Here is a 12,375-nt window from a genome sequence, read left to right on the forward strand (position 1 = left end):
CTGAATCTGTGGAATTCTTTCCTCACCCTAAGTGCAGTGGATGCTGGTACATTAACTGGATGTTTCAGTTAGTAATTGGTTGAGGGATTCTGGACTTGAGTCTGAGAGGAGATCAGTCATGATCTTATCAAATGAATGAAATTGAAGTTCCAAAGTTTCTGATGCATAACATAGGCACTATGTGGAGCACTTTGGATAGACAGCAGTTGGGGTCTGACCTAGTACCTTCTCAGAGACAAGTCTTACCCAGAGCCTGGCACTAGCAGGGGCAATTAATCAGGGGTGTGGCGCTAGAGGGCCCAATGTGTTTGGCCCTGACCCCTGCTGCATTGTGTTTGGGCCGGGGGGCATGGTTAATTGTTTTTATCCCTATTGCAGTCTTACCTACGTCTTATTAGTAATCATTAATATAATAAATTACTGAGATGTAATAAATTACATCTTGTTAATTATTAAGAGGATGACTGTCTTCTGCTGACACTTACTTGTGGCTCATCCCTCACCACAGACCACTGCTGAACAGTCCCTAGGCCAGTAGAACAGAAAGGAACAGCAGTGGCAGTCTACCCCACAAATGATTGGTGCTCAGAGCTTCACATCACTGTTAGAATAAATGGCATCATGGATGTAATTCTGACTCATTGGACTTGAGTGGCAAAGTCCAATCCAAACAGCAGAAATAATAACATGCTTTCCAGGAGAAGGAAGTGCAAACAATGATAAAATGTTCTGAAAAATAAATTGACATTTTGAATTAACTGTTATCTTTCAGATGATCTTCTTATGTGCTCAGACTGCGCTCAAATTGTTAATGGGATGCAAGCATCATTGGCCAGCATTTATTACCCATCTCTGATGCAGGAGATTATTGTGATATTTCTTCCTCAGCTTATTCAAATAATAGAGGAACCTTTGTTAAACTACATTTGGTTCAATGCATTCATCATTCAGAGGATTACCAGCAAACCTGGACTGTGGAAAATAGGGTGATAGTGTTGTCTTAAACTGTTTTTTGGAAGGTTTCAGGTTGAACAGACTATTCTGCTGTAAGACTGTCGGGACCATAATGCTTGGTTACACACATTTTCAAATCAGTACTATTGTACTGTAATTAGCAAATTCCCCATGCAAAACATCAGTTCCAAGGATGAAATTAAAGCACTTGATTTATTTGAACCTGCACATACCCAATTAGATTGGTGTTTCACGTTTATTAGAAATGTGTTTTAAAGTGTTACTCTTGCAACATTTGTATAAGGTTTTATGCAGCATTTCCCTTCCCAAATTGCCTCTCAAGAATATGCAAGCCTGCTGGACCGCATTCTATAATCCACCTTGGTCACTAGTTAGTAAAATCTTTCAATTTGGAGTGAAATACGTCAGCTCCCAGCAAAGTGTGCTGTCACAATATTGCAATTTTTTTTATTTGTCTTTCTGCCAGGCTTTCATAAACAAGATCACACAAACAGGATCCAAAAGTAATGTTCTAGTCCCTCAGAACAACAATAAAGGTGGTTTTGACTGTGGAAAAAAATCATCTTTGTGGCTTTAGGGCTAAAATATTTTCCCCAAGACTAAATCTAGAGTTGCATGTCATTATTGTTAATTCTCCTTAAAAATGGTTTCATCAAGTCCTGTTATGTACAGAGGCATCAAAAACTTTTCTGGAGTGGTTTATCTAGTTTAGTGAAGTAAGTAAAGATCTAAATTAATGTTGGCATCATGCTTTCTTGTGGTCAAACTTGAGTATTGTTTCCTAAAACATAAAAGAATAAACCATCTTGCAGATGCTGTACAAAACAATTCATCTTCATCAGTGTTTTTCTTCCATTTATTTAAGCTTTACCCAGCTTTATTTTCTTTGCATACATGGGCTAGCTGAAAGGCATGTTTGTATCTTGTGTTTTGCCTGTGATCAATTAAATGGTCGGCATTTGTGCTGGATTTTCCTGTTAGAGACTCTGCAATTTTTGGAAAAAAATGTTGGGCGAGAGCAGATTCCAGGACTCCAAGTGTTATTTCATGTCACGCGCACTACACCCTGCACTCTTCAAACTGATTGGTTCTATTGTGGCTGGTAGGCATCCCCTACTCTACTATGTTACAACTCCACCCATGACAGTTTAGAGAGTCAGGCCATTTTCTGTACGACTTTGTGAATTGTGACATCAGTAGGGTCACGTGTCATGGTCTGGATGAGGGAACCTTTTGGAAAAAGATAAGCTTGAACAGAATTTCTGATACCCATCTGCTTCCTCACTGTTCCATGGCATCTCATTCTCTATGCCAACTTACGCTTCACCACCCATCCCTTATGGCATACCCTCCAATACCAAGTCAAACTTATTCACGCACTAACAACTCCAAATAGAATTAGTAGAATGGAATATCTTCATAAAAGAAGCAGACATTCAGGTGCAGAGTTGGAATGTCACTTGATTTTTATAAGCCAGAAATAGAACCGCAGCTGTGGAATTTAAAATTCAGTTAATAAATCTGGAAAATAAATCTCGTCTCAGGAAATGGCACAATAAAACTACCACTCAGTTTCAAAATGTCAGTTAGTTCACTAAAATCCAGAAGAGAAGGAAATCTGTTCTCCTTGCCTGCTCTGGCCAATACGTGACTATAAATTGACAAGAATGTGGCTGACTTTTAACAGTTTTTGTGAAATAGCTGAGTAAACCATTTTAGTTCAAGGGTAATTAAAATAGCCAACAAACATGGACCTTGCCAGCAATGCTGACATTCACAAAAAAGAAGAAGTCATTCACAAGGAAAATACTGATTCTGTGACAGTCCTGGAAAATTGTCAGACTTTTAAAGTATAAATAAGCTCTTGACTCTTTCCCTTGCTTAAAGAACATAGAATCTATTTTCTTAATTGATCAAAGAAGAAACGTTTTCCATCAAGCACTGTTTCTATTGGGTATAGCTGTTTTAATAGACTAATGGATTTTTGGGCTCTCAGCCAAGAATGCTGAATGAGACTTAGCTGGAAATGTAGCAGGGACTTGCCTTTATGTAGCCCCTTTCATGATCCTGGGACTTCCTAAAGCTCTTCATTGCCAAGGAATGTATTTTTGAACTGCACTCTCCACTTGATAAAATAGGAAGCATCACACCAGTAAGTATTACATTGGGATCCAGGTTTATTACTTTTGCACAGACTTGTAATTTGTTAAGCCTTGATAAGTGCATCCATGCTATTGATCTGTGTGTGACCTCATTTTCTTTCAGATGTACATCACAAGCACAATAAAGACCAAAAGCAGCAGGTTAGCCAAACCCGTGTTGTGCTTGGGGGCTCTCTGTGCTGCTTTTTTAACAGGATTGAATAGAGTGTCTGAATATCGCAATCATTGCTCCGATGTGATTGCAGGCTTTGTACTGGGCAGCACAGTAGCATTGTTTTTGGTAAGTCCATTTTATCTTTAGCATTGAAACTGTTCGGATGTATCAAATTAAAAAATCCCTACCGCTGGGTAACTTGGTCCAAGAAAAAAGTTAGACTTTAAGATGCATGTATCCATTAACACATAGTTGGAGAAAATAATATGTTTAATGTAGAATGTTGGCCTGAATATTCAATTTCAGTGTTTTCTTTCTTGAACTATGACTGTCCCTTGTCCAGCCGTACAGAAATTAATAAATGAGGCTGGACTTTGTTCAAGTGATTCTGCCCCCCACTTTGTTTCCAATCCCATTTATTGCTATGTATTTCCTCTGACCCTGAACTATCTATCCTGAGCAAAAGCTTCATCCTCCTGCAGGCCAGTTTAGCTGGTTAAAAAAATGGTGAAAGGTCTGAAACCTTGGCCTGAAATGTTTGGTCCTAACTGGGGCTGAGATGGATGTCAGGGCAGCTGGATGTAGACGTAGTAAGTTATTTGACCAGGAGGCTGTGTTTAATGCTTCCCCAATGTCAGTGGGAGATCAAGTACAATGGCAACCTGATACTTTACCTTATTAATTTGAGCAAGAACCTCTCACCTTACTTCTGCCTAAAGTGGACGGAATTATGTTTTCCCTTCCTGCTTCACATTCCCAGCTTGGTCCATCAATCCCAATCTGAGGGAGTGAGCAAACATTGCTCCTGGCTGTCTGTTATTCGTTCAACTGTCTCTGATAAGAGCACAGAAATAGCACCATTTTCTGCCTGTTAACATTTTGACAATTCATCTCATTCTGTGCGACCAATCAACCATTTGTTCATTGTAACCTTTCCCATTGGCCTACAGACAGGGAATATTCCCATTTGAGAAATAACTGTTGATCCACATCCTGCTCTCCAACATGAAAAAAAGTACCTGATGGACAGGAAAGGCTATTTGGTCAACAAGCACATGTTGTACCAAAATAGCCAGGATCAGAGCTTCATAACCAAACACATCTGCTATATGAAGAAGTGGCGAGGGCAAAAAGGAAGAGAAATTAAACAGGAGAAACCCAGGGTCAGTCAGCAAACGCATTCTCAAAAATTCCAATCCACTGCCTTCAGACAATTGAAGCCAATCAAGGATATGACAAGGAACACATATCTTGTCTCTATGGGCCAATACTTTCTATGTGATACAATCCTCATCCCAGCCAATCCAGCTGCCTCGTCTTACTTACCATCTGGCACCACATTCCAGAGGCTCCATAATATCTGGGAATAAAAACAATGATTAACATCCAGCTTTTACCTGGATTGAATTTGAGCAAGAGGTGTAGGTGGTCAGGTGACATTGTGGCAGTGCTAAAAGTGAAAATTGAAGCTATAATTTACAGTCATCAATTTACAAATTTCTGATATAATGGCCATCTTCAGTTCATTTTTTTTGCAAGACCATTATTTGGTCTGATCCATATATTAGATGGGAGATGCAACTGTGGTAGTTCATGCAAATGATCAGTTTATACAAGTTAATCTTTTTTCATTTCCAGGCAAGGGGGCAATATTTACGATTATAAAGTAAAGGAGAAACGTAGAACAAAAATACAAAAAAACGTGTTGATACTCTGATCAACAAAATTATTTATCAAGTTACCACGTGTGTTTAAATAACCGTAATTATTTTGGATTGATTCTGTCTTTAAAATTGATTTGCTCATTTTTCACCTCCATTGTGACTGCTTCTCATTTGGAAATGTTTCCTAAAAATAGAACATAGAACATAGAACATAGAAAGGTACAGCACAGTACAGGCCCTTTGGCCCACGATGTCGTGCCATAGAATAATCCTAATCCAACAAAAAAAAATAAAATAACCTAACCTACATTCCCCTCAATTCACTGCTGTCCATGTGCATGTCCAGCAGTCGCTTAAATGTCACTAATGATTCCGCTTCCATGACTACCACTGGCAAACTATTCGATGCGCTCATGAAGTTCATGAGGTCTGCCAAGTGGTTTCTTTCCCCATGATAATTCTCTTCATGATGATTTATTGTTGAACGAAGATGAGAATGCGACCCAGCAGTGGATAGTGACGAAGGATGCTGTAGGTTGCAGAGAGACATAGATAAGCTGCAGAGCTGGGCTGAGAAGGCAAATGGAGTTTAATGCAGACAAGTGTGAGGTGATGCACTTTGGTAGGAGTAACCAGAAGGCAAAGTACAGGGCTAATGGTAAGATTCTTAGTCGTGTAGATGAGCAGAGAGATCTCGGTGTCCATGTACACAGATCCTTGAAAGTTGCCACTCAGGTTGACAGGGCTGTTAAGAAGGCATACAGTGTTTTAGCTTTTATTAATAGAGGGATCGAGTTCCGGAACCAAGAAGTTATAGTGAAGCTGTACAAAACTCTGGTGCGGCCGCACTTGGAGTATTGTGTACAGTTCTGGTCACCACATTATAAGAAGGATGTGGAAGCTTTGGAAAGGGTGCAGAGGAGATTTACTAGGATGTTGCCTGGTATGGAGGGAAGGTCTTACGAGGAAAGGCTGAGGGACTTGAGGCTGTTTTCATTAGAGAGAAGGTTGAGAGGTGACTTAATTGAAACATAAAATAATCAGACGGTTAGATAGGGTGGATAGGGGGAGCCTTTTTCCTAGGATGGTGACGGCGAGCACGAGGGGGCATAGCTTTAAATTGAGGGGTGAAAAATATAGGACAGATGTCAGAGGTAGTTTCTTTACTCAGAGAGTCGTAAGGGAATGGAACGCTTTGCCTGCAACGGTAGTAGATTCGCCAACTTTAGGTACATTTAAGTCGTCATTGGATAAGCATATGGATGTACATGGAATAGTGTAGGTTAGATGGGCTTGAGATCGGTATGATAGGTCGGCACAACATCGAGGGCCGAAGGGTGTGTACTGTGCTGTAATGTTCTATGTTCAATGTTCTATGACAGTGAGTTCCTAAACTCCCCAAAAAAGTGGAGGAGGAGTAGTAGGGAAGCATTTTCAGTCAAATGAGTGAAGCCTGCCATATATGGAGGAATGACAAACAAGAGGCATCTGTCACCTCACATAGATGTTAGAAGTTATTTAAGGGGCCAAACCTGTTCTTCGGGTCACTCCTGCAATATTGGTCTTCCATACAAAACTTCAGAAACATCACATTTGATAACAAGATGATTAAGAACTACAATCTTGGAGATAGCAAGAACTGCAGATGCTGCAGACAGAGTCAATGCAGTGTGGAGCTGGAGGAACACAGCAGACCAGGCAGCAGAGGAGCAGGAAAGTCGATGTTTTGGGTCGGACTCTTCTTCAGAACTATGATTGCAGTCTTGATTGACACTAAACCAGGTCACTTCCCACATTATCAAATTCACCAAACAAGCACGATGCCAGAAAAACTTGATAAAAACAAAAACACAGAGCAAGCATTGAACATGCTTATCATGCTGCTTGCTCTGAACAACCTCCATGTCAGAGAACAGGCACCAACATCTTAGTGCACCAGTTTCATGCACCCATGCCCATTGACATTGCCATTCACACGCCAGCATTTAATGATCCTCCTGGCACATCTGATTCACTTCAGTGCTGCACCAGCAACTATCATTGTAATGCTGCAGCAAGGACAGTGTGCTCAGGGACACGTTTATGGACTAGACCTGGCCACATTTCCAAGTTCTTCCCTCGCTGTTAGCGTGCTCACCCTGAGCCCAACTTGGATGCTCACAGCATCCTTGCTTTGCTGTTTTGTACCTCATACCCTCAACCAGTGATACCAGGCTCAAATTAGTACTGTCTTTTCAGTTCAGTGCAGACTCAAAGTCAGAAAGCTTGTCCTCGGTTGACAATAAGTGTCAGCCTTTGCTCAGGGCATCCCAGCACAGTCAGTTAGTGCAGCCTCTGATACCAAAATAAGTCTTGCGAAGATGGTCGGAGACAGGATGATCTGCTCATGAGGAGCCGAACATCAGGTGACCCACCACCCATTTTGACTTTTTCTGCCCAACGCCGCGGGCTGTTTCCTTTCAGAATTGTAGAGCGGCATGTATTGTGGGAGATGAAAGTGGGTGACTAGCTATTTCCTTTTCTCACCTGCACCAAAAAAGAAGGCATCCCAAGTGAGTGAGTAGGCAGCTCAGAGCATGCAGTGTTAGTGATGTCAGGGATTGGGGTAGCCGAGAGTGAGCAGGCCAAGATGTTCCAGCTAATAGAAAGATACAGCATGAGCCTCGGGGAGGACAATTGGAAACAATGGCAGAGTGCAAGTGTGATGCAGAGAAGATGGTGACACTTATCCTGGAAAAGTGGAGAAGAACATTGATCTGCTTCCTACAGTGCTGGGTATACCTCCAAACAGCCAAGACTGCTCTAACCTGGTTTGTAACCTTGAAGCAGGCTGGCACAATCTGGTACCGCAGCCTCCACTGCCAATCCTGGAGAAGGATGCAGTTCTATGTTGGCACCAGCCCATCTAGCAGATCCTTTGCTTGCAAAGTAGGACACGGATTTCCCTTTCTGCCACATTCAGGAACAGTGCAGGCAGCTCCAGACCGACAGTAGTTTACCCAGGGAAGTACTATCTTATAAAAGACAGCACGAGTACAAGGTACACTGGTGACTTCTTGGGTACCTCTGGTGTTGGAGAGTTGTTCTGGCACCAGTGGGCGCTAAGATAGGGTGGAAATTGGACACAGGATGCACCAATGGTGGGGTAGATAATTAAATGGGGACAGTTTGATAAGACAGGGTGAAAAAAACTTGCCTCACAGCAACAAACTCTTTCAAAAATGCAACACAATTTTGACTTCGCCGAAAAAAGGAAACCACAAGATTCAGCCTCTTGTCTATGTTTTGAGGCTTTTGTCCTCCTGATTGTAAATCCAAAAGCTGTTCACCTGCTCAGAAACCAGGAAACCTGACATCTTCCAGCATGATTCCTGACTGGACAGACCAATCAGCAACTTGTCGCTGGTCAAAGTTTGCTTAGCACACACCCACTCCACCCAGTGCCATCATCGATCTCTTTACCCCAGCTTCAAAAGAACACTGTCCTAAATAATTCATTATGTGTCCAGTAATTACTTTGCTTTTGAATAAAAGTGCAGCCATTCTTTCCACAGCCCTTGCTTTAAAGCAACCTCTTCTCCCTCGATTTTGATCCATGATCCAAAAAAAAATGTAGTCTTTACATAATCCAAAGTGAATGGTTCCTTACCCTTATTTGCATTTTTTGCCAGGGAACATGTGTTGTTCACAATTTCAAAGGAACACAGGCCACATCTGTTAAACAAAAACCCGAGGATCCACATGGAGTGCCGTTGATGACATTCCCGCGGGTGGAAAGCCCACTTGAAACATTGAGTGCACAGGTAAGCTACACAGATTCCCCACTTCATGCTTTGCTTTATGATCCTACCTTCACACAATGAGATGTTCATTCATCCAAGCCACCTTAAAAATCACCACGGTTAGTCCTTTCCACCACACAAATCAAATAGTGCCACTCAATGCGTTGGTAGTGTTCAAAAGGGGAGACCTCTCTGTTCTCAGATTGAGAAACTGGAATGAAATAAAGCTGCCAATAAGTGATCTAACCAAAAAATCTTGATAAACTTCTCAAAAAGAGAAAAAAACCAAAGTTTCTCTTCCCTGTCCAATGCTAGGCAAGAGGTGAGACCCTTTGTAGAGATCAGAGACTGGTTTCTCTGATGAAGTGCTGGTTGACGATTTTTTTTAAAACAATCACTTAATTAGCACAACTATGCGACTCAATTATAAATGCATCCATTAGGCCCCTTAAAGACATGGATTGTCCCATCTCTGTTAGCAGTCTGAGAGAATGAAAGTCGAACGTGTATGTTTTATATTTAATCTTCTGCAAAGCAATGCAGAGATAACCCCAGTTCCTAAATGTATATGAACTTGAGAGAGTTTAATAAAAGTATTTAAAATATCTGGACCATCTTTCCAGCTTGAGTTTTCAAAACTTCCTTTAATACTCAAGCTTAGCTTAAGACATCAAGCACAGTAAGCATGGGTCAGTTACCAGACTCAAATACAGAACAATGGAATCGCACCGTCCCTAGCAGAGCCCATAGTCCTACCAAGGTAATCACCAGGACACCACATCTATTTCCTCTTGCCACTAGGGAGATCAAAAGTACGGCAAAAACACACAAGGCTTAAAGGTCTTAACTTAAAGGCATTTGGATTTGAAAAGGGGAGAGGACAAAACCCAAAAGGTAACAACTTCTGATGAAGCAAATAAAGAACATGAAATGCTGGAGATAAAGAGAGTGTGGAAACAAGGCAACAAAAAAAGAGTATTAAAAAGTAGGAAGACAAAATATATTTATTCATTATTTGATTTCCCTATGGCTTATGAGACCAGAATTTACTACTTTATTTCAAGCCAAAGACACATGCCATGGTTAAAAAACTTACACATGAAAATCTAAAATACTTGGGCTCATCTAATAAACAGAACCATGAAGAGCTAAACAAATCTTCCAGCGGATTATTGTTGCTAGGGAAAATCCAATTCTTGAACCATGCGGGCCTCCATCCCAACTCCTATTTTTTAAGATGTTATTGTAATGTCATGTTGTAAGAAAAAAGAACAGCCTAGGTACTATCTATTAAATAAATTTGTTGATAGCATTTGGTGTGAGGTTCTCAGTCAATATGTTTATGCTCTATTAAAAAAATAACTTGGCTTTATTGGCCATCTTACAAATGGGTCATTGCATATTACTATTAGCACATTAATGACTCAGTTAATGATTTGCCGAGCCAGATTTTTTTTGACTCACTAAGGGATTGGTTTAATAAATACAAACCAGACAAATAAATAATTTAAAAAACAGTGGGCAAAAAAATATCAGAAGTGAGGGGAGGAGTTTTTTTTTAAATGTCAAGAGTTGCGATTGTATTGCAGTGCCTGGATTCATGGTTAAAAACTTTGGCAATGAATTTGATCAAATACTGAAGGGAAAACAAATGGTGCTTTGGGCAATGGGCAAAGGAATGGGACTAATCAGACGGGTTCCTGTGTAGCATCGTCATATGATTCTATAGCAATTACCTGTGCTAAAGTTAAAAGTAGTGCTGGGAATACAAATAGAGCATCAAAATGAGAAGGAAAGCAAGAGTTGAGAGTGATCCTCATTTTAAAGTCAAGTTAACACATTAAATTTGAAAGTCTCCCTGGAGTAACCAAGAAACATGAAATATGGGAAAGTAATTGGCAAATGGATTTGAAATATGTCAGCGACAGGTGGTAAAGTTTTGGTGCATGTTATGCAGGTCGTGTGGTATCAAATTTGGAGTAGAGGAGCAAAGAGTTCTTGGAGAATGAATTCACAAATCATTTGAAGTAGCAATACATTAATCTGATAATAAGCATATCGAAGCAATTGAAAAGTAGAAAAGTTTGTGAAATTTTTATTGAATCTTTGATAAATCCCTCTTGTAGTACAGTTCTGTCGCATAACAAGGTTTGTAGAGGCACAAAACAAAAAGAAATGGTTTTACCAGATACTAGAACTGAGAATTTCCATTTATGATGGAAAAGATAAAGAGGTTGAACTTGATCATGCCTGAGGGATAGTTAGACAAGCATTATGGGGGAAAGCTATGAAGAGACAAGATTTAAATAAGGAAGGTTTGAAGGAGGCTCAAATTGAGCATTAGCACAGGTCTGGATTTGTTGGCCCATTACTATACTCTATAAGCTTATGCAATTACACTTGCTTCCATTCATGAACAATGATGACATTCCCAGTGGGTTTGATGTGAATAGATCTTGCCAACCTTCTCTTTAGACAATTGTTGCCTAAGTACTATAGTTCTGAAGCTTTAATGAAATTGCATGATCTAAGACAAGTTCAATAAAGCTATTTTCCAAGTTATGTTTACAAGATTTTCACCAGAGTGAGAGATTTGTAGTGTCAGCATTTTGTTGCTACCAATTTGTTGGAATATTGTCAACTTCTCAGAGTGGGCACAAAATGGGCTAATGTTCAGTGAATCTAGACAAACCTTCCAAATGAATGTGTAAATAAAAGAAATCCATTCCCCTGAAAATGGAAATTGAATACACAGGACTGTTGCAGATCGACCAAAGGTGGAATGAGAGCATTGCACATCTTCTGCAGTCGGTTAACAAAGCAATATAATTACCACACTGCATTACTATTGATTACATTGATCTCACAACGTGGCTCTTTTTTCCTTAATGCTTGCATGACAGCAAGGTGGGAGACATCGCCAAACTCCCCGAGAGAGGGTGTTTCGTCCCAGGGTCATTTTCCAGGACCAGCCAGACACCCAACACACCAGGAGGTATATGCTTAATAATGATGCAGGGATGGGGGCTCCATTGGGAGCTCAAGGGGATTCATGAGTCCAAATAATCGGAAGAGGTTGCGCTCTGTCTGTCCCCCTCTGCTACTTCTGGATGGATGGCCTCCCTCCGGTGTCCCCCGTGAATCTGGCACCTTGCAAATTTTTGTTCACGTTTTCTAGCTTACATTTTACTGTGCTTTCAGTCATGTCACCTTGGTTGCTGTTTATAGTTAGCTACTATGCTTGATTGTCTTACAGGGACCATGGCTCAGAGCTACTTGCCTGGTCTCATGGCAGTGTCGCTAGTCCAATTCAAAGTTGGCATGGTCAAAGAGCTAACCTTCATGGCTGGCAAAAATCAGAGCCATACGCTGACGTGTTCTAAAACTGTATCATATGTTAAATGTTGGCGTGTTCATTTGTGCTGCATTACCCCAATCAAAACAATACTAGGGCGACAAATATTAAATTCTGAGAGTTTGCACAGACAAATTTTCGACCTCTTAAGGGTTTATGATGATTGAACAATTTGATTGGGTATGATAACAGAGTATCATCTCTGCACAAATCCAGAACAAAATTTGGAAACTTTACAATTGGTGCTAAGCCGTTCAGCAAACATTCCCTCATACAATGGCTC

The 12,375-nt window shown here is 40.6% G+C and overlaps 1 protein-coding gene across 6 annotated transcripts in view; it reads left to right on the forward strand.

Moving 5' to 3' along the window:
• The window catches only part of plppr1 (phospholipid phosphatase related 1), a 107,958-nt gene that overhangs the window by 91,683 nt on the left and 3,900 nt on the right, over nt 1-12,375 (forward strand). For 3 of the 6 annotated variants that reach the window (XR_007247191.2, XM_048527593.2, XM_048527592.2), the window contains exons 6-8: nt 3,241-3,417; nt 8,627-8,758; nt 11,641-11,732. Coding sequence is in view for 5 of the 6 variants with exons in the window: in XM_048527593.2 (XP_048383550.1) it covers nt 3,241-3,417; nt 8,627-8,758; nt 11,641-11,732 (401 nt within the window). In the remaining variant the exon portion in view is untranslated. The remainder of the gene's footprint in view (nt 1-3,240; nt 3,418-8,626; nt 8,759-11,640; nt 11,733-12,375) is intronic. The other 3 variants (XM_048527596.2, XM_048527595.2, XM_048527594.2) reach the window with 1 other exon arrangement.

This window comes from Stegostoma tigrinum, chromosome 3 (genome assembly GCF_030684315.1).
Source record: "Stegostoma tigrinum isolate sSteTig4 chromosome 3, sSteTig4.hap1, whole genome shotgun sequence".
NCBI classification, from domain to species: Eukaryota; Metazoa; Chordata; class Chondrichthyes; order Orectolobiformes; family Stegostomatidae; genus Stegostoma; species Stegostoma tigrinum.